This window comes from Chiloscyllium plagiosum, chromosome 18 (genome assembly GCF_004010195.1).
Source record: "Chiloscyllium plagiosum isolate BGI_BamShark_2017 chromosome 18, ASM401019v2, whole genome shotgun sequence".
NCBI classification, from domain to species: Eukaryota; Metazoa; Chordata; class Chondrichthyes; order Orectolobiformes; family Hemiscylliidae; genus Chiloscyllium; species Chiloscyllium plagiosum.
Window position 1 is genome coordinate 33,315,650 of NC_057727.1, and position 23,777 is coordinate 33,339,426.

General features: G+C 37.1%; 1 protein-coding gene across 38 annotated transcripts in view; it reads left to right on the plus strand.

The window, feature by feature from the left end:
• slmapa (sarcolemma associated protein a) overlaps positions 1-23,777 on the plus strand; it is a 256,792-nt gene that overhangs the window by 226,419 nt on the left and 6,596 nt on the right. For 37 of the 38 annotated variants that reach the window (XM_043708126.1, XM_043708125.1, XM_043708136.1 and 34 more), the window contains 6 exons: positions 4,430-4,555; positions 5,639-5,713; positions 6,186-6,506; positions 12,903-13,020; positions 14,779-14,950; positions 18,436-18,570. In XM_043708126.1, the coding sequence (XP_043564061.1) occupies positions 4,430-4,555; positions 5,639-5,713; positions 6,186-6,506; positions 12,903-13,020; positions 14,779-14,950; positions 18,436-18,570 (947 nt within the window). Of the gene's footprint in view, positions 1-4,429; positions 4,556-5,638; positions 5,714-6,185; positions 6,507-12,902; positions 13,021-14,778; positions 14,951-18,435; positions 18,571-23,533; positions 23,648-23,777 lie in introns of all 38 variants that reach the window. The other variant, XM_043708130.1, reaches the window with a different exon arrangement.

Genomic DNA, 23,777 nt, shown 5'->3' on the forward strand with positions numbered 1-23,777 from the left:
TTCACCCCCATAATGGTGTTGCATGTTCGAAAGTACTGCAAGTGGTCTGATTGCTCATTTTGAATCATCAAATTTGCTGGCAACAAGAACTGTGTTAGCAGTAAAAACACAATATTGTGAAATCCAGGCCCAGATTTCAATTCCAGGTTTATTAATTAATTTAATTCAAATTCTGCCAGCTGTCATAATGTCATTTGAAGTCATGTGACCCGAGCATTTGCTGGGCCTCTGATCTGCTGGTCCAGTGATGTTACCACTATGCCACTGTGTCTGAATGCCACCAGTTAGAGATGCCTTATTTAAAGTAGAATTAAGACACTGACAGATTGTTTGTCATTGACTGTTGCCTCATAAGATCCTCAGCAACTGAAATAGGGTTTTGAATCATGTAAGATTCCAAAGGAGCTTGACAGGTCAAATGCTTAAAAGATGTTGGGCTAGATATTACATGTACCCACAATGAGTATTTTTGTTTTTATTAAATATTAATTGGATGGCAAGCTCACCACTTTGTCACCCACACCCAAACTCATCTCATAAAACAGCTGGCAGATTGGTGCTGAATTTGGCAGCCCTCCCACCATATGTAAATAAATTATTAAGGATTAATTGAACTTGTTTAATGTCAACTAACCCAATATTATGCTGCTGGTATTACAAAATGATTGGAGGAGTAGGGGGGATGGTGGTGTCCCTTTCTCTTTAAAAGTGTTTAAAATGGTAGGAAGAAAATGTGTGCTATCTTTGTGAGTTTGACTGCCCTTTATCTATCAGGGTCACCACTCCAAGAAAGTAGTACACTCTTCCTATCTGCAGATATGTTTCCTCGACCCATTAACCTTTTTCTAAGTTGCCAAATGTTCCCCTACCTAGAATTCCTGACTTACCTTACTCTGTAATCCATTTGACCTCCTTTGCAAGCCTGCCTGCAGCCCCACCAGTGTCCACCACAGACTTCTGGCCCTGCCTAGACTGCCAGTTGTTAGCAGCTTCTTGAAATGGGACTTATTCCCAGTGAGGGACAACATCACACAACCCATTAATTTAGTTCACCCACAGCACTTTGTAGCTATGGGATAGGTTTGTTTTTGGCTTGCCACCAGCCTGCCTTTCTTGGGGAAGTGGTGGCTACAGTGGGGGTGCTGTCTGTCTCCCCATTATCTTCTCACCATTTCAAAGTGAAAGCTGTCCCATTTACGACTAAGTTGAGGAATTTCTTCTCTCAGTGGGTCATTAATCTTAGGAATTCTTTAACCCAGGGAACAGTTGAGACTCATTCATTGAATATACATGTACTCGAAGCTGAGATATATTTTTGAACTATAGGGGAGTCAAACGTTATGTGGAACAAGCAAGAAAATGGAGTTCAGACAAAGATCAGGTCAGCCATAGTCTTATTGAACACCAAAGCATGCTTGAGCGACTGAATAACGTATTTATGCTTCTGTTTGCTCCAATTCTCCTATTTGCTTCAGTTCTTTAGAGTTCTTACTGTTCCTCGGAATACACAAATCAAGAAAATTGAGTACTTCCTTAAACATGAGGAAAGAGGTAAATGAGGAAAGTGGGGTCTAAGGACAAAATTCTCAAACACCAAGCCTGCAGAGCAGAAGGTCCATCAGCTGATGGTATAAGAAAAGAAATCAAGGATGTACAAGGTACCAGAACTGGAGCAACACAATTCCCAGAGGATTGTAAGGCTGCAGTTGAGTATAGAGTTAAGGGGCAATGTCATGGAGGGACTTGATGATAATACAAAGATGATAATTTTAAATTTGAAACAATGCTGGATTCAGTGCCATTTATGTCAGAGAACACTGGGATAATGAGTGAAAGCTGTAACTGGCTTGGATTAATGTTTCAAGCATTACTGTTTGATGCTGAGATCTTTTCACCTTGAACCTGGGTCCATTTTGCATTCTATCCATGTGAATACAGGCTACAAAGCATTAAATAAAATTGACTGTGGATATTTGTGTAGTTTAAGATCTGGAATTCTATGCTAATATGACCTGTGTGAGCCTTTGGTTTGAGCAGACGTTCTAGTACAGACTTTGAGGGGGTTTTTTTATGTGACGCATAGAGTCGTGGAGTTATACAGCACAGAAACAGACTCTTTGGCCCAACTCTAGTAGTATATTAGAGACACTGATAACAATACTCAAAGTCCTCCACACAAAATCCGTCTCCATTCCACTTGTTATTCATGAAATGAAAATCTGAGATTACCAGTATTTATTTTCAATAAATATGAAAATGAGCAACTTTTAGCTACGTTTGTCTATCTTTAGTAAATGTGTTGTGCAACAGAAAAAAATCAATAGAACAAAAAACCAATATGATCAAATAAATCCTTCAGTTTTCTAATGGTTTTTCAGAAGAATTTTGAGTGAAGGGCAGTACAGTCCTACCCATTCATGTAAATCCTGTATATGTCAACAGCCCACCTATCTCAACCACAAAATAAAGTGTTGTTCCTTTATTTTATTTGCCTATTCTAGTTCATCTCATTATCTCAATGTCAGCATAAGAGATTGTCCTGATGAGTCAGCTGACTGTCTTTGTTTGGCCTCAATGTCACCAGTTGCAAAAGATTGGTATATCTTGACATCTTCTGTGTGTCAACATTTTTTGAATATGGTTCAACATAACGGGCAGATTTTAGCAGGCTCAAGCCAAATATGGAAGCCTTTTAAAAATGTAGGCAGGACCCTGATATCAAGTCCACCCATGTTCTCAGTAGATTCTTTTTATGTCAGCAGGGTCTCTTGAAACTTTATGTTGATACCTGTTTATATCAACAAAAGTCCTGTCGGGGCCCACAGACATTGAAATATTTGGATAGAACTTGTAGTGATGATTATGATTTTGGGAAGTTCAGAGAGCAGGGTCTGCTGCCAAAAGTAAATGGGATTGCAGAACATAATTAAGGAACTCATAGCTAATTGGTGGTTGTGGATGATGCAGACTTGAATTTGGGGCAATTTGATGTTTTGTGGAGGAGGGCAAGGAGAAAACTAAAGAAATTAGAAGTGATGTTTTTAATGTCATTTCTCCAACATAATTCTACTTGTACTGATTTCTTTCAGTTCCTGCCTCCCGCAAGATTCTGTTGTCCCCATGTTTGGGATGTTATTTGTGTCCTACTTTAAAAACAGAACCAAAATATGTATTTAGTTGATCTGCCATCTCTTGGTTCCCCATTATAACATACCTGCTTCTGACTATAGGGGATCTCTATTTCTCTTGATTAATTTTTTTGTTGTTCACATAATTTAAATCAATCAATTTGTATGTTCTCCATAAAATGACTCACTCTATTTTCCCACTCTCTGATGCACTTCTTGGCCAATTTGTATGCTCCTTCCTTTGATCTAGTTCTAATTTCCCTTGTTAGCTATAGTCAGGTCACCTTTCCCTTTATATTTTTGTGCCAGATGAGAATGAATATTTGTTGCATCTCATTCTTATGTTCTTTAAATATTTGCCATTGCCTGTCCCCCATCATTCGTTTAAGTATTATTCCCAATTTATCATAGCTAGCTTGCACCTCATTCTGTAGTAGTTTCTTTTATTTAGATTCAGCACGCTAGTCTCAGAATCAATGATGTCGCTCTCCATCTTAAAGAAGAAATCTATCATTTTATAGTCACACTACCTCCAGGGGTCTCTCACAGTTTGCCAATTAATCCTTTCTCATTACACAATACCTAGTCTAGGATTGTGTGTTCTCTAGTTGGTTCCTCTCGTTTATAGAACTAGATACTGATATTCTACTGTAAACTTTATTGCAAGAAAGCTATCAGAAACTGATCTTCATTTGGAAGAATTTTTGTTTCATTGTGCAAAATGTCAGATTGATTTGTTGAATTTACTCACAAGATGAGAGTGTCCCTGTAAATAATTATTGCCCTTTGTGAACTGCTGTAATCTGTGTGTTCAAGGTACCCCAACAGTAATGTTAAGGAGTACCAGGATTATACCCAGAAACAATGAAGAAGCAGCAATACATTTTCACTTCAGGGCAGTGTATGACTCAGAATACTTGCTGCTAACTATGGCATTTCCCATCACATAGTCTAACACAATGAAGGTTTGAAAAGTAAAGGTCAATGTGGTCAGCATATGTATGGCTAAAGACTTTTTTTGCTTTACTAAAGAAAAAATGCAGTACACTTTTTAAGTGTGTATTATGTTTTGAATTTCTAAGTTAAAATGCTTCATTTTTGCCAGAGAACTTTGATTTTCATTCATTATGTTTAAAGCAAATGATATATTATGCAGATAGAGCATTATTGAAGTGTCCCTACTTTAGACAATTTATTATTCACTTGGGTGTCTAGGTTTTCTACTATATTTGATGTAAAACTGATTTTGATTTATTTTAGATATTGTTCTAAATTGGGATAAGTTATGTTTTGTTTTTCAGATGAGCTGCGACGTGCCCATGCACAAACCGGTGATTCAGACCGAGAGATACAGCAACTACACCAAGAATTGAAGGAAGCACGGGAATTGGCCATAACTAGCAAACAAAAATGTTTTGAAGTGCAAGGTGAATTTTTACAGACATATAATGGCTTGCGCAAAAATAAATCTCACTTATTTTCAGATTGTGTAGTTTCAGCATCAGAAAATAGTCTGGATTTCTTTGAACCCCGGTTCACAAATTCCAGGTGAAACTGTAATTTTCATTGGTTCAGCTATAATATTGTGGCAGTGATCTGTGTAAGAAAGATAGGCATTGGTAAAAATCTGCTGGCCTTCTGGTACAAATAGATCTTTTTGTTCAAACAGATTGTACATTAAGGTGATCTCTGCTAGTGTTACTATTGCCTGTTGAATCCCAGATTGAAATCTGACTTGATAAATCATCCTTTGCTTTTTATTTTACTTAATGTGGTGGTGTTCTTAAAACTGTTCGAACATATAACGCCAGCATCTCTTATGCAAGCTGTTTGAGAGCTTTTCTAATCTCTGGGTTTTTCTCAGCTAAGATTGATTCTTGATGGTTCTGAATCAAAAGCAAGGTAATGCCTTCCAATGTTTTCTCTGCCTAGTTGTAAAACTCTCACAATACAAACAAATTCGCATTATCACATGAGGTGGGACTACAGTCAGCTGTTCACTGACAAATGCTGTTTGGTGATCATTGTCTCCAGAAAGACCGTCAAGTTATAATTAAAACCCTCATATACACAGGCCAAAGCCATACACTAGTTCAAAATCCAAGCTTTAAAATAAATGATATCAATATGTATAAATCATAACTTCATGGGGATCACTGTTTTAGTTGATATTTTTTATGTGATCTCATGTTCTTGTACACTTATTTTTATCAGCTGGATTGAATATTGTTTAAGATTTGGGAGGCCCTACAACCCTCCAAGCCTGAGCCAATCCAAATTCTAAATACTATTGATCTTTAAAGGTACTTTCCAGCTAATATATTGGAAGGGGACCCTCAAATATAGGTTTTACTTTTAAATTGTGAAATAGTTATATCCTGGCAAGTTCTACCACTTACATTTTCTTGAAGTTGCTTTGCTTTTCAAAAAAAATCTACATTTTAAAAAACACCTGCATCAGATCCAACATTAAATCCATTAACTTCCATGTTGTTCTGGTTTCTTTACAGCACTACTAGAAGAGGAAAGAAAGATAGCTAAACAGCAGACTGAAGAATCAGCCAGCCAGATCCAAGTGTTGCAAGGTATAAGCTTTCACAAGTTGTTTAATTGGTATAAGTTGACTTCGGAGGTATTATGTCAGAGCAATGCTCTTCATCAACCCATTTTGTATTGGTGTCCTTTAATTTTGGATAGATGCCATCAGTCCTGTCTGAATGGCATGTCTTAAATTTAGTTTTAAGAGTTTCACTTACATGATATTATTATGTTGCAAACCAGTAGTTAGAAAGCATAAAGACATTTGTATTTAAATAGCATGATGATAAATGCAAATTTACATGGCATGCTGGAAAGATATTTTTGTTCTCTTGGTACGGATTTAAAACAAGTCCAAGACACTTGGTCAATTAGAATGTCCAAAGTATTACTTGCATTTAGTAAGAACTTATGTTCTTTTTCTATGAAAATGAATTTGGTCATGAAAAATAAAGTTAGCATATGGCAATGCAAACTTTCAAACAAGTGAAAATGACTATTGCTTTTTTCTGTATGCAGCCCAACTCCACAAATTACAAAAGAACATTGAGATCCTTAGAGAAGAAAAAGAGAATGAAATTATTGAAACACGTGATCAATTAGCAAGTACCCGTAAAGAGATTGTGGCTTTACGACAGACAGCAGTAGAGGCAGCAACAGGTCGTGAAAGTGACATTGCCATTCTCCGAGGGGAATTGCAGAAAGTGCAAACTGAGCTTGAGCAATGGCGGCAAACTGCCTCAGAATTTGAAGCAGAAATTTTCAACCTTCAAACCAAGCTCCATCTTCAAACAAAGCAACAAAAGGATAAAGAGAAAGGGGAAGCAATGAAGTTACAAGGTAAGGAGAATGGGAAGGCACTTAGGAAAATGAAGTTTCCAAGATCTTTTGCTACTTTTGATTTACAGAGCAGGATTCCCTTAACAGCATTCTCGCACAATTGTGTTCAAGTCTCTGGAATGGGACTCAGAAATGAAAATACTATTACTGAGCCACAACTGATGGGGCAAGTACAGTTTCTTTACCTTATTAAAGACCTTTACCATTTTAAAACGTGTTAAATCATCCCCAAATTTTATAACTGAAAATTGAAGAAAAGCCATGTTAATATAATTTTGCTCAGTTTAACTCAAAATATTTTATTACTGTGGTGAATCTGTGTCCGGTAACTTCCAACACCAATCTTCCCTATGGTAGAATGCCCATAGGGGTGTTCCAAATGAAACTCTACAACTGAAGAATCTCTTCCACTATTTTTGAACTCCAACCCCTTTAAGATAAATGACAACATTTAATTATCCTTTTTGATGAGAACAAAGAACAAAGAAAATTTACAGCCCAGGTATAGGCCCTTCAACGCTCCAAGCCTGAGCCAATCCAAATCCACTGTCTAAACCTATCACCCAATTCCTAAGCATCTGTATCCCTTTGCTCCACACCTACACATGCATCTGTCCAAACGTAAGTTAAATGACTCTACCATGCCTGCCAATACTACCTGTGCTGGTAACCTGTTCCAGGCACCTACCACCCTCTGTGTAAAGTACTTGCTGCATATATAGTTAATCAATGTTCTGATCAATGGTCACTGGACTTGAAACATTAGCTCTGTTTTTCTTCCTGTGGATCCTCCCATACCTGGTGAGTTTCACCAATATTTCTGTTTTTGTTTCAGATCTCTAGACCTCAGTTCTTTGTTTTATTCTTTTTTGATTATTTCCTACACCAGATTACTAGCTTATTGCCATTTGTGTGCATTGATGCATAAAATGTATTTGCTCCTCATTGCTCAATGTCTCTCATCAATAGTAAATATTCTGATTTATCTCTTGGATCCAAGATGAATTGCCTCATTTTCCTTTGTTCTACTTGCTCCCATCTACATTTAATAGTTCCTCTTTCAGTTCTACTTGTTATATCCTCAAAGAACTCAAAAAAAACTTGACTTCCCTTTCACAAAACCATGTGGCTCTATTAATCGCATTAAGCTTTTCAAAATAAGTCCTTACTTATTACTAGACTCTGACATTTACCCCGTGATAGATGTTAAGTTAACTGGCCTATAACTTCCTGCTTTCCATCTGCCTTATTTCTTGAAAAAGGCCATTACTTTAGCGGTTTTCCAATCTGCTGGAACTCTCCTGGAATTCAGTGAGTTCTGGAATATTTTTAACGATGTCTCCACTATCCATGCACTAAGATGCAACCCATCTAATCTTGGTAACTTGTTTGCCTTTAATCTCATTAGTCTTTCAAACACCTTGTCCCTCATGAGAGAGACTGTTGGAAGATCTTTCTTCCTGTTAGCACTTTACTTGTCTGTTATCCTTCAGTTGTTTATAGTGTCCTCCACTTTGAAGAACGAGGAACAATATTGGTTTACGTTTTCTGCCATTCTCCCATTATTAATTTCCCAGTTGTATCCTCCAAGATTACCACACTTTCTTTCACTACTCTCTTTTTATATACCTGTAGAAGCTCTTCTGTTTCTTCTTACATTTCTTGCCAATTTATTTTCATAGTAAATTTTCTTCCTTTTTAGCCATCCGCCACTTGTCTCCAAAAAAAAGCAATCCCAATCCTTTGATCTATCACCAGTTATGTCATTTTATTTGCCTTAGTTTTTGATTGGATACTTTCCTTTGCCACCTTTGTTAACCACAGGTGGGTCATGTTCTCATATCATTTTAACCAAAATAAAGTTTTGTTGAGCGTTATGAAACATTTGCATGAATGTCTGCCACTGCTCATCCACTGACCTACCACTTTGTTTTATTTTCCCAGCCTTTGCCTGATACTTTTCTCTCTTCGTGCCTCTTATTTAAGTTGGGAACGTTGGTTTGACACCCAACTTGTTTGTCCTAAAACTGAATTCAAAATTCTACCATACTGTGTTTACTGCAGAGCTCTTTAATCCTACATTATGCATTATTTGATCAAGAATAGCCTGTTCCCCTGTACGTTCTGTAATGTGCTGCTCTAAGAAACAAACTCTGATGCACTATCCAAATTCATCTTCCATGTTATCACTGTCCATCTGATTTTTATCCAGATTTAAATTATACATTTAGAGCTCTCCTTACACACCTCCATTGTTTCCCAATTTATACTTTGTCCTACAGTGAGAAAACTCTTTAGCACCTATGATTTTTTTTTTTATTTACTCGGCCTTAGTTTCACCCAAACGGATTCCACATGTACTCATATCATTACAATATTGATACCATCCTTTATTAACAAAACTATCTCATCTGCTTTTCTTTGTGCCAACACTTCTTATTTGTCAAATAGCCTTGAGTTTTGAGTTCCCATCTTGATCATCCTGTAACTATGTCTCCATAATAGTTATCAAGTCCTATTCATTTATCTCTGTTTGTGTCATCAATGCATTTGTGTTGTTACAAGTGCTCCATACATTCAGCTAACGATCCTAAGATATAGCCACAGCCTGCCCTTTCATCATAAGATGAGCCTTTCATCTCAGAAATGAGTCGAGTGAACGTTCACTGCACTGCAATATATATAATTTCTTAGGTAAGGAAATTACCTGACAGTATCAGACACAGTAATCCAGATGCATCAGTAGGCCATTTATAGCTACAACAACACTTTTGTATTTGATTCCCCTTGCAATAAATGCCAATATTCCAATTGCTTTCCAAATCAATTGCATTACATGCATTCTAACGTGTTTCATGTAGCAGAACTCTCAGATGCTTCGAGACCTCAGAATTCTATAATTTCTCTCTATATTTAATTAATTTGCTACTTTTCTATATTTTCTGCTAAAGTGGACAAGTTCACACTATCCTCTATCTGCCACATTTTTACCATTCACCTATCTCTGTCCCTTTGCAGACTTCTTGGATTCTCGAACAACTTATTTTACTACATATCTTTGTGTCAACGGCAAATTTAGCTATCGTACATTTTGTTTCATCCAAGTCATTGATAATAGATTTGTTATTAGTTGAGCACTGACTCCTGTTGCACTCCACTAGTTGCAGTTTACCAGCATGAAAATGATTCATGTATTCCTACTTTTGTATTTCTGTAAGTTAACCAATCTTCTATCTATGCTAACATGTTAACCCTACACCATAGAGCTCTTAGTTTTGTTGAAGATATTAACAAATGCCTTTTGGAAATCCACATAGTCTGCATCTACAGATTTCCCTCTATCCATGTCTCTTGGTACTTTCTCAAAGAAGTCTAATAAATTAGTCAAACACGACTTTCACAAAGTAATATTGACACCACTTGTTTGTATTATGATCTTCTAAGTGTCCTGGTATTTCTTCCATAATAATAGATTCTAATATTTTCCCTATGACAGATAATAGGCTAGACAACCTATAGTTTCCTGCTTTCTCTTCCCTCCCCCCCCCCCCCCCCATTTTTTTGATTAAAGTTTATCACCATCATCCTCACAGTTGACAGTACTTACAATTTTATGTCCTCTGCAAATTTTGAAGTTATGCACTGCAGTCTAAGAGTGAGTTCTTAATATAGATCAAGGAAAAAAATGGTGCTTGTAGATCACTTCACACAGATCACTGCACACATTGGTATGTAAGCTTGGAATTCAAGCCTTTTGATTCAGTTTTAATATAGGATAACAATCCATGTTGGAATTTTTGCTTTCCGCACATTTATCAGTACATACTTTGATCTGTGTATACAAAACCCATGAAACAGAATTTTTAAAGTGAAGAAAGGTATTCTGTCTTGGAATTAAATGTTTGCTATTGGTCTAAAATATCAGTATTTGCTTAACTGAGTTATCTCTAATCTGTTTGGGTTTGGCACATAAAGCAAAACAAGATTGAGTGGAGACTATTTGGTATCCAAAATCATGTAATGTGCTTAACATAAACATAATGTATTTCCATCAACTATAAAAATTTATATTTTTTACAGGACTACTGGCACAATTGGTAATTATATTTTTTGCAGTCACTACATTATGATCATAAAACGGCAAAGTACTAAACTTTGTAACAAGCTTGTCAAGTTTGGATGAGAACTAAAATGTTATTGTCACTTGGGAAAATGCTCTGCTTTGTATTACACAATTTGTGTGTAAAGAGGCAAAGGTCAGTGCTATGACATTGATGTACTCATGCCATTGACCTGTGATCCATGCTTGAGTTGAGCGTTGTGATTAATTAGTGGCATAAAAATGCAGACAACGTGTTACCCTTTGGCCAAATGACATTTTCAACCAGAATGGATGACCAGTTGACTGGCAGCATTCACAGAAAGTCCTGCCAGTAAAATCTGCTGGGCCTCTGAATAAAACACACACAGGACTGCTGTCCAGTTTATCTGAAGTTAAGAAGAGCACTATGACGCATCAACTAATCCAGTAGAGATGTACGTTGGCCCTGCAATTGTAATTATGGCACTTTAAGAAGGATCAAGAAAAATGTTATGCATAACCAAATGGGCAGAAACCTTGACAATATCTAAACTATTTATTCATCCTGTCCTTAATCATTTGAAATAGCTTACAAAATAGGGGATAAATTATCTTGTTAAAAAGCACTAAAATGTATGACTGTATGATAGTGCTAACTTCCACTTCCAAAAAGAAATTTGACTTTGAGAATAAAATCTTTCATCTCTATGTCTTCAGTGAATTAGTAATTGACCCAGAGTTTCTTCTATTGCAGTTTTACCATTTTATGTTTCATCAGAATTGGCACAACTGTAGATTTAAGTGGGACTTTCATTGGTTGCATGTCATTCAATAGGCGTTACAGGATGGGTGGGAATCTGCCCAACAGCCATAGTCTGAATCATCAGGCACATGAGAATGTGTGTGAGAAAATTTACATCATCAGATTCTTGCCAAAATGCTTATGCAATGAGAATGTTCATTTTAGATCATTTTTCATTTTGTTTTCTGTTGAAGTATAATAGAATTTTATAAATCTTATTTGAAATCTTAATTGTTTAATAAAAGATATGTTTTGTTTTCGGCGAATAACAAGTTTTCTTTTCCCCATGTGACAAATACTTCAATGAATAACACAGTAGACAGCTTATGTGTTATCAATTTATTTTCCAGTAACTGGACCTTGTCCCACAAGGCCTTAACATTTTCAGTGTTTATATTTTGTTTTGACTCCCTTTACCAATAAGCCATGATATCACTTCCAGAGAACATCCTGTTAAATTGGAGGCATGTACTTACAATTGGCTAACTTGCACATACAAGTCTTTTTTAATGTATTTTGTTTTAAATTTAATCACTTTATTAATCCTGACATTCAGTTCACAAATTAATTTAAGTTATCTACTGATCCAGATGTAATTCTGAAGTGAAGAAAGAGTAGTTCAGAGGCTCCCTCTTTTTTCCTTCTGAAATATTAGTAATTGATTGGAAAAGAAAAGCACACCAGTGTATTAAGATACTGATGGGAAGTTCACTTATTCGGCAGCTGAAGTGTTCGTTTTACAAAGATGATACTACCACGGGCAATATTGACCTTATTTTACAAATGTAGAATCGCTTAAGTCATGAGTATCAAAGAGAAAAATGAGTTATGAGAAGAAAGAACAGGCATTAATATAAGACTCTTGCACAAGCGAAAACTGTTTGTAAACTAACTTCAAATTTAGCGACTGGTAATACAAATTCAGCAACAAAGATTTTTGTGCACTTTTATAACTGCAAAATTTCTTTTATTTTCCCTATCTGATGTAGCAATTGCTTCTACTGTATATACTTAAGTTATAGTCGATCTCATGTAAAAGTCGACACTAGTTCTTTACAGATAACAGATCAACATTTATGAGTAAGCGTCCTGCTGTTGCTTTCCAGTCTGCCGGTTGTTCTGTTCCACTCCCTGTCTTCCAGTCTGCTGGCTGTTTGTTCCGTTCCAGATTTTCAGAATTACCATAATTTGTTTTTTTTTAATTCATTTCGAGATCATTTGGGCTTCTGCTAAAGATACGGTATAAATTTTGATGGGCATGAATTTCAGCCCCTCAAAATTAATATCCATATAATAGTCAACCCCATAAATTTAACTTTAAAAAGTAGTCAAAAAGATTTGACTATTACTCGAGTATATATGGTAATTCAGAACCATCTTGATCAATATATTTATTATTATTATCATAAAATTAAAATGTGGAAAAATGCAGATTCTGTTTTGTTGTAGATGTTTTATTGAATATTGTGGTACAGCTACCCTATTGTAATCTTTTAAATGTTGTTACTGATAGGTAAACTGGATGAATTACAAAAGCAGAGCAATGGGCTACAGAATGATTGTGATTCTCTTCTACAAGAAAAAGTTATTCTGACAGAAAAGCTACAGTGGTTTGAGGAAGAGCTCCGATGGCAAGTTCCAGCAATTGCTGCTTATTTATTTTTCATGTTTTTATTTCTGGTGTATCTATTTCTGACCTGTGTTCATTTTAAAAATACGTCTCTTAACTTGACTTGCCAAAATACTGACATTATTTCCCACTAGCATCTCTATTCAAATGATGCAGTCAGCACATCCTTAGCTAGGGGTTCAGGTACATAGTTGCATCACTGGGTAGACCGGTGGTTAAGAAGGCGTTTAATACAATTGCCTTCATTGCTCAGACCATTGAGTACAGGAGTTGGAATGTCATGTTGAGGATGTTGGTGAGGCCACTTTGGAAGTACTATATACAGTTCTGGTGACCCTGTTATAGGAAGGATGTTATTAAAGAGAGTTCAGAAAAGATTTACTAGGATGTTGCCAGGATTGGAGGGTTTAAGTCGTAAGACGAGGCTGATAGGCTGAGACTCTTTTTTTTTCACTGGAGCTTAGACTTTTGAGACATGACTTTATAAAGGTTTATGAAATGATGGGCATAGATAAGGTGAGTAGCAAAGATCATTTCTCAAGGGTGGTGGAGTTCAAAACTAGGGTCATATTTTTAAGGTTTGTGGAGAAAGATTTAAAAGGGACCTGAGGGGCAATGTTTTCTTGCAGAGGATGTTTCAAATGTGGAATGAACTGCCACATGGTAGGAGCAGGTATAGTTACAACATTTAAAAGACATATGGACAGGTAAATGAATAGAAAAGATTTAGAGGGATGTGAGCCAAACGTAGGCAAATGGGATTATTTAGTTTGGGAAACAGAAGGGTAAATTGACCCAAAGGGTCTCTTTCTATGCTGTATGACTCTATGACTCAAATCAGATTCAGCATTTGCTAAAAAATGAAGTTTATAGCAAAACACATTTGTGTGTCAGTATATTGTGTTTCAACTCCCCACCCCTCAAGATGTCTAGGGGATCTGAGATATATCCCAACAAGGCAAGGAAGAAAATAATCTTGGACTAATTAAACCTCAATCATTTCTGTATACAAAGTCTATTGGCTAGTTGTACAACAGCATTGCCAGCAGCTTAGAAGTATATTGCCTCTCTTTATCCTGAAGTATTGGAACGGTGGAAATGATAATACTGATTTATTAGAATATCCTGTCAGTTTCTTGCCTTGAACTTGAAATCATTGAGTTTACTAATCAAAAGCTGTAAGAATTTGTCACAGAATATTGTTGTGTACCATGTATTCCTAATGTGGAAATTCTAGTCAGCCACCTGTGAAGATACTTCAGGAGAATTTAAGGTATATGAAGGAAAAGGTCTGGTTGAAGTGGAGTTTGGGTAAAAAGGTGTTTTTGCGCAGTGTCATACACTCTACTTTGGATACGTTTCCAAGAAAGACAACAATCATGTCATCGTACTAACTGATGTATAGTATATCTCTTCGTTAAAATACATATAAGATTCTTTAGAATTTACCTCAGTTACTCCTTGTGGCAAAGTGTATTATATCTTTTAACAGATATTTACAGGTATTTAAAGCAAAGGGGGATGTAAAGTATATGGGAAGAAAGCAGGTGAGTTGAATAAGTTTTGAACTGCTCTACCAAACTGTTGACACAGGCTTGATTAACATAGTTTATAGCAGAGTAGAGAACTAAGTTCTGAAAAGTTGTTTAACAGATGAAGTTAATTTCAACTTTTGTTTTAAGTTGATTATACTTTAATAGTTCACTTCTGGATATGAATGAAGGAAATATTGAAAAGCAATCTTTGATTATTGTTACAGTGCTCAGCAACAGAGTGTTAAGCTGACCAAAGATGTCAGTGGACTAGAGATTTCTCGGAAAGAGCTAGAAGTTCAGGTTGGAATGTTGAAGGAGCAACGCTTACAAGAGACAAATGGACTAAGAGGACAATTAGCACAGGCTGAAAATGAGACTCAGAAATTTCAGAAACAGGTAATATACCTCTTATGGAAGAACTGCATTAACTATAACGTACTTCACAAGTGTTTATTCTGATAATTTCATACAACAGTGATCTAGGTTTTTTTTTCAATTAAATGTGCATCATACTGCAGAATATATGGGGATAGTGAGGAAAGTTACCCAAATAAGATACACATACCATAAAGAGAGTGAATGTATTCCATGAGTTAAAAGCTAAAGTTTACCTGAAAGGCAACAAGGTAGATGCTAAAACAGAGACCTGATTACAATTGTGGAATGATTAATCCAAACTCTATCTTTGGAAAGGATAGAGAAATTTGAAAAGGTTTAAGTCGTAGTATTGATGAAACACAATAACTATTGCTATGAAAAGAAGGCATTTCAACGAAGATGACCATTGCAGTGGAAAGATTGAGCAAGATTAGAGAATAACAAAAGATGAAAAATCTATCTAGTTACAATGGGAGATTCTAATTTTTACTTTGACTAGGAAAAGTAATGCAGCTGGAATAATAAAGACAAATCCTTTTGTTTTCTAGAACAAATATGTTTTAGAATCAACTTTATTTAATGATGAACAAGCCATCATCATTCAACAATCTGACAGTAAGGGAGCATTGTTTTTTTACAGTGTGACCATCATATGGTTGAGTCTGTCATAGGTTCAGATGAAGAGGGTAAAGTCACAGATTGGTTTGTTAACTAAGAAGAGACTCAACAAGTTGGGAAATAAACTGAACATAGTAAATTAGGTTGGACCGTTGGTGGGATAACCTACATGAAAATGTTAAATGCTTTACAAAAAAGTGATAGTGCAGAAAAACAATGGACCTTAAGGTCAGCAAATCTCAAGGACCTGATTATTTCCTTTCAGGGTGTTAAATAAAGTGAAAAAATAGTAGATGCATTTGTCTAATTCTTGAAAAGTGTCCAGCTTTAGCAATTGTGCCTTTGGATTGAAAATTGCAAATCTGGCTCCATTATTTAAATTGAAAGGGAGTAAATAAATTGATAATTACCAGTTTAAAATGAGTTGTGGAGAAGTTACTGGAATCTATCAGTAGAGACAATAACTGACCACTTGGACAAATATTCACATCGATGTGTATTTGAATGGATTTATGAAGGTAGATGATGTCTGACTTGACTTACTGAAATTTTGGATAAAATGAGTTTCTAAAAGACAGTTGATAAGGTTTCACACAAGTTAAATAGCAAACTTAGAAATCTGAAGAAATTACTTTTAGACTTGAGATTGGAATTGATTTAATTGGGTGATAGGTGATAGAGAATTGGGATAAAGTATTTGTTCTGTAATTGGTAGGATGTGACTAGTGGTATTCACCTGGGAACACAGGTCTCTGTTTTTCACCATACACTGTATATATTGGTGACTCAGACAGACAAATGAATGAGAGTTGTGTTAACCAGTTTTCAGCTAACAGTATGTCAGTAGGCATAATAAATTATATGGGAGTATTAAATTATTAAGCAGTATAGGCAGATATAGGAAGTGGGCACAGCTATAGCAGATGGAGTTAAGTGTGGGCATACATGACATCATTCAGTTTGGATCAAGAAGGACACTGAATGTCAGGAAAGTATTAGAAGCCCTGGAAAGCAAGCTAAATTTATTTTACCATGAAAATTAATCATTTCAGCCTCTGTTTAAAAAAAAAAAGGGCTAGATTACCAAATGATACCAAGGTTTAAATTATTAATTTTAATGACTGATAAAATAAATTTGACGTATTTCCTGAATTTAGAAATTAGGTATTTAAAGTGACAGTTATTCAGTATGGTAGATAAAAACTACTGCTCCTGATAAAATCAAATTCATGAAGCAAGATAAGAAATTAAAAGAATTTAATGTTGTCTTCGAAGGAGTAGTGCAGTGGATTAGATTTATCTTCCTTTAACCTTGGGTGGGGGGGGGGGGGGTGGTTGAAGGAAGGGAATGATGTGTTAAGTCATTCCGGAGCATTTTCTGTGCTGTATTGCACCATTTCTGCTGTGAGAAGCTTCCAGTAGGTTGGTACACCACGAGTACAGTCATCTCATTAAAGAGGTAGAGGGAGACTGTACTATATGGGTATGCGATGGCCTAGTGATAATTATCACTGGGCTGTTAATCTAGAGTCGAAAAGGGTGGCGCTAGAAAAGCACAGCAGGTCAGGCAGCATTTAAGGATGAGAGGCAACATGAGAGTCAACATTTCGGGCATAAGCGTGAAGGACATTCCTGATGAAGGGCTTATGCCCGAAGCATCTACTCTCCTGCTCCTCAGATGCTGCCTCACCTGCTATGCTTTTCTTGCTGAAGTCCTCGGTTTCTCCCTGTTAATCTAAAAACTCAGGTAATGTTCTGGGAACTTGGGTCAAAATCCTGCCATGGCAGATGGTGGAACTAAGAATCTAATGATGATCATGAAGCCATTGCCGATTGTTGAGTAAAACCCATCTGTGTCACTAATGTCCTTGAGGGAAGGAAATCTACTATCCTTATCTGTTCTGGCCTACATGTGACTCCAGACCCACAGCAATGTGGTTGACTCTGAACTGCGCTCTGGCCATTAGAGAGGGGCAATAAATGTTAGACCAGCCAGTGACACCCTATTATCCCACATCAGTGACACATGAATAAATTTTTAAAAAACTCAAACTGAGGTTAACTTGTATTGGCTGTGTAGTGGGAAAATGTTGTACTGCTGTACTACAGTCAGTGCACACAAAACAAAGCCATTCATTACCTCACAAGTGAAAATGTCATTGAGATCATTTGGAGAGATCATAAGCAGCTCTCAAGAATACCTCTTCCTGTTCTTTCCCCATGCTGACAAAGTGAAAGTTTGATTTTATTTTAATGTACTTATTGGAGAGATTAATTCTGTACTTAACATCTGCACCAATTGTGATGCTTAATGTAAGCTCAGAACAGCAAACTTACCTGAATTTATAACTTGATAAGAAACATTAGCCTTTTGAAAGAAGGAGATTCTTTGACTAAATTCATTTGATTGAAGAGCAAGTTCAAGCTACTTGTTCTTCCTGGAAGTTATTTTGAGGCTGGCTATTCATGCTGAAATATCAAGTAATAGTTGTCTTCCTACACCTTTTCCATTTGATCTTTCTTCTTGTGTTACCCTTAATTGTAAGTAGTGTTAGGTTATTTGACTGTGGTATGTACAGCATATCTGGCACTGAGCCACACAGATCAGGATCTACTGCATAAGTAATTGCATTCAGGAACAGAGTAATGTGAGAATGCCAGAGGGAAAACATCGGAAAGAAAAATAATATTAAATATTTGTTCAACTAAAAGTATAACTGCATTTGTGTAGATCATGCAAAGACTACTTTATCAAAGGATTAGATACAAACTGAAACATTCTGATTAAATCATTGAATTTAAAATTCTAAAGAAGTACTTGCTACACATGTTCAGAATAAGCATAGTATCTATAACATCCTCCCTATATTTGATATATGTTCTAGTATGAGGCAAATCAGACTATGTATCTGGAGTTGAAGGAAAAGCTTGACAAGACTCAGAAAGTGAATGAGTCCATCACAGAAGAACTCGAAAATTGTAAAGAAAATTTGAAGCTGCTGCAACAGAAGGGAAACAATGTAAGTCTTACTGATTAGCTTTTATGCCTAGTGTTCTTTAATTAATTTTATGTCAAGTTCCACGTTAAATGTTTTTCACCTGTTAAAATAAGCTTGTAAATTTTAAGTCTGATAGGAAATCAAATTTTTATATCATTTCCAGTTACAACTGCACAAACCATTGTAAATTATACAGCAGACTTTTATTAACAGTCACCTGTGGGATCAGAAGTATATACCATTTAATCAACTATTCCGGTTGATCAAGAGGTCCACATAATCAGTGTAGAAATGTAATACGGAGGTAAACACATCACTGTTATACTTACTTACAACATAAATCACTTAATAACACAACTTTGACCATAAGACATAGGAGTCGAAGTAAGGCCATTTGGCCCATCGAGTCCACTCCGCCATTCAATCATGGCTGATGGGCATTTCGACTCCACTTACCCGCTCTCTCCCTGTTGCCATTAATTCTTTGAAAGACCAAGAATTTATCAATCTCTGCCTTGAAGACATTTAATTACCCGGCCTCCACTGCACTCTCTATGGTAATGAATTCCACAGGCCCACACTCTTTGGCTGAAGAAATGTCTCTCATTTCCATTCTAAAGTGACCCCTTCTAAGTCTAAGGATGTGCCCACAGGTCCTAGTCTCCCTGCCTAGCGGAAACAAATTCCCAGTTTCCACCCTTTCTAAGCCATGCATTATCTTGTAAGTTTCAATTAGATCACCCCTCAACCTTCTAAACCCTAATGAATACAGTCCCAGGATTCTCAGCTGTTCATCGTATGTTAGGCCGACCATTTCAGGGACCATCTGTGTGAATCTCTGCTGGACACGCTCCAGTCCCAGTATCTCCTTCCTGAGTTGTGGGGCCCAAAATTAGACACAGTATTCTAAATGGGGCCTAACTAGAGCTTTATAAAGTCTCAGTGGTACATCGCTGCTTTTATATTCCAACCCTCTTGAGATAAGTGACAACATTACTTTTGCTTTCTTAACCATGGACTCAACCTGCAAGTCTACCTTTAGAGAATTCTGGACTAGCACTCCCAGATCCCTTTGTACTTTGGCTTTATGAATTTTCTCACCATTCAGAAAATGGTCTATGCCTGTTTTCCATTCTTTTTTCCAAAGTGCAAGACCTCCCATTTGCTTCCGTTGAATTCCATCAGCCATTTACTGGACCACTCTCCTAAACTATCTAAATCTTTCTGCAGCCTCCCCACCTCCTTAGAACCACTTGCCTGTCCACCTAACTTCGTATCATCGGTGAACTACGCCAGAATGCCACCAGTCCCTTCATCTAGATCATTAATATATAAAGTGAACAGCTGTAGCCCCAACACTGAACCTTGCAGGACACCACTTGTCACTAGCTGCCATTCTGAAAAATAACCTTTTATCCCAACTCTGTCTTCTGTCAGACAGCCAATCCTCAATCCATTCCAGTAGCTCACCTCAAACACCATGGGCCATCACCTTACTCAGCAGCCTCCCATGAGGCACTTTATCAAAGGTCTTTTGGAAGTCTAGATAGATAACATCCACTGGGTTTCCCTGGTCTAACCAACTTGTTACCTCTTCAAAAAATTCTAACAGATTTGTCAGGCACAACCTCCCCTTACTAAATCCATGCTGACTTGTTCTAATCCGACCATGCACTTCCAAGAATTTAGAAATCTCATCCATAACAATTCTAGAATTTTACCTACAACTGAGGTTAGGCTAATCAGCCTCTGAATTTCCATCTTTTGTCTTGATCCTTTCTTGAACAAGGGGGTTACAACAGTGATTTTCTGATCATCTGGGACTTTACCTGACTCCAGTGATTTTTGAAAGATCACAACCAAGGCCTAAGCCATTTCCTCAGCCACCTTCCTCAGAACCCTAGGATGTAGCCCACCTGGGCCAGGAGAGTTTTTCAATTTTTAGACCTTTTAGCTTTTTAAATACTTTCTCTTTTGTACTGGCTACCATACTCTACTCTGCCCCTCAACTCTCCTTAATTATTGGGATATTACTCTTGTCTTCCATGTGCAGACTGACACAAAATACTTATTAAGTTCTTCAATTATTTCCTTATCTCCCATTACTAGCCTTCCTGCATCAATTTGGAGCAGCCCAATTTCTACTTTTGCCTGTTTGTTTCTTATGTATTGAAAGAAACTTTTACTATCATTTCTAATATTACTGGCTAGCTTACCTTCATATTTGATCCTCTCCTTCCTTATTTCTCTCTTTGTTATCCTCTGTTTGTTTTGTAGTATTCCCAATCTTCTGATTTCCTAGTGCTCTTGGACAATTTATAGGCTCTCTCTTTTTCTATGATACATTTCCTGACTTCCTTTGACAGCCATGGCTGTCTAATGCCCCCTTCCCCCCCGGATAATCTTTCTTTTCTTTGGAATAAACCACTGTACTGTGTCCTCAATTACACCCAGAAACTCCTGCCATTGTTGCTTTACTGTCTTCCCCATTAGGCTCTGCTTCTAGTCAATTTTCGTCAGTTCCTCTCTCATGCCCCTGTAATTACTTTTATTTAACTAACACCATTTCATCCGATTTTGCCTTCTCTTTTTCAAGCTGCAGACTGAACTCTACCATATCATGATCGCTGCCTCTTAAGTGTTCCCTTACTTTAAGATTTTTTATAAAGTCTGACTCATTACATAGCACTAAGTCCAGAATAGCCTGCTCCCTTGTGGGCTCCATCACAAGCTGTTCCAAAAAGCCATCCTGTAAGCATTTCATGAATTCCCTTTCTTTGGATCCACCAACAACATTTGTTTACCCAGTCCATTTGCATATTTAAGTCTCCCATGATCACTGTGACCTTGCCTTTCTGACATGCCCTATCTATTTCCTGGTACATCTTGCACCCCTGATCCTGACCACTACTGAGAGGTCTGTACATAACTACCTTCATGGTGTTTTTGCCTTTGTCATTCAACTCCACCCACACAGGCTCCACATCTGACCCTATGTCATTCAGTGCCATAAATTTAATTTCATTCTTAACTTACAAGGCAACCCTGCCCCCTCTGCCCACCTCCCTGTCTTTTCGATAAGTTGTAAATCCTTAGATGTTTAACGGTCAGTCCTGAACCCCCTGCAACCATGTCTCTCTGATGCCTATCACATCATAATCATTCACAATGTCTAAAATAAACTTACCAGCAGACAACCTTCCCACTTACATCCTCAGTTGACTACTTGGATGTCGCAGGGATTGCGATAATACAATGAACTTCTGGTATTTCAGATATATAATTTTTTGCCTGTTTATTGAGAGTCAATTCAAAAGATGCTGGTTAAAATAAATTTTGCTGTATATTATATCTAAATCAAATGTTTTAGCCTTTTCATGCCAAAGTAATACACTAACCAAATTAGTGTTGAAATACAACTTTTATGGCTTTGATTTTTACTAAAAGCTTAAATCAAGGAATCATAATTGGGCTTGAAAGCATTAGGAAATAAACAACTGGGATTTCCTGTTGAAGTGCTGCTATATTCAACTGGCTTACCTACACTTCTCCCACTCTTGATTAATTTCCTACATATCTTTTTGCTTTTTCACAGTAAAGTCTGAAAAATATCTTTGAAATTATACTGGAAAAAAGCAAATTCTGATAATCTTGGGCTACACACTCCTGATAAACCAGGAGGGCCAACTGCTGAGTAGAATGATGGCAGTACCTATAACCTGACATAACTTGTGAAGAATGAAATACAGATTAGAAATGTGGTTCAGGTGGAGGCCATCCCATCAGTTCAGGTGCTCCTTTCTGCAGTATTGGTGCCACTGCCCCTTTGCACTGGAACCCATTCCTACATCAGTCCTTGAATCACTTACTTATCTCCCTAACCGTATATTCTCTATTCCAATTTGCATGTGGCTCAGGTTATAATCCAGAAATTATAACCTTGAAGGTCTGCTTCTTAATTTGATACCAAGCATCTACTCCTATATTCTACTGTGTCATTGGTATCTACATAGACCACAACAAACTGGGCACACCCCTTCCTCTGTAAGTTCCTCTCCAGCCCTGAGAAATATCCTGAACCTGGAATATGCAGGTAATGCAACCATCTGGACTCATGCTCTTAGTTAGAGCAAACAGTGTCACCTCCCCTCACTTCTCTGACTATCATGCATTCCATTTTGCTCCCCAACTTGAATGGCTTCTTGTACCATGGTGCAGTTTGCTCATCCATGCTGCAGCCCTCACTCTCATTCAGACAAGCTGAAAGAGGATGTTAGACCATTTCATAGTTTCCTCTGGGTCCCCTACCTGTTTCACTTACAGCCACACTCTCCTGTGCCTGAACACTGATGAAATCAGGTGACTAAGTCTTAAGAGATGTGATTCCGACCTGGTAGAAAGAATTCCGATATATTTCATCCTTCCTGATCTGTTGCAATATCTATGGATAAGTCTGCAGCTCAAACTCTGAGCCAAGTCTGCTCAAACTTGAAAAGTATACTGCAGACATGTTTACTTTGATTAAAGCTGGCATTCAGAAAACTCCCACATGCTGCAGTTGTAATATATTGCCCATCTTGCCATGTTTAACATGTTCCAATGAATTAAGTACAAAAATTTATAATTGAATTAAGTATGTTTTTATATACTTTACTAACCTTAATAGTGGTTGCTATACTATGCTGAACCGTCAGAATAGAATAAACCTTAATGACTTACCAGATACTTGCCCAAGAACTAGCTTCTTCACCTGTAGCCAAGTGAGAACCAATATCTAGAGGCAGAACAAGTTAGAAAAAGCAGAAGCAGCAAAGCAGTTCTTTCCCTTCCTCTCCTTTTCCCTTAATCACCTAATTCTCATACAGCTTTATGCCAGGTTCAATCCTCTTCTCATGTGCTGCTTTACTCATATTGCTTCAAACTAGATTCAGTGCTCACCTTTTGCTCTGTTTTATAGTGATTTCACTGCTTTCTTCCCCCACAGCTTCAAACCAGGTTCACCACTGTTTTGCACTACTTTGTACTGGGTTCACTGCTCCTTTTTCACACTGCTTCATGCTGAGTTCACTGGTCTCCTCTCACCACTGCTTCATATCGGGTTTGTACTGCTTTGTACCAGGTTCACTGATCTCCCATTGCACTGCTTTATACTAATTCACTGCTGTCCTCTCACACTGCTTTATATTGGATTCACTGCTCCTTTCTCATACTACTTTATACTGAGTTCA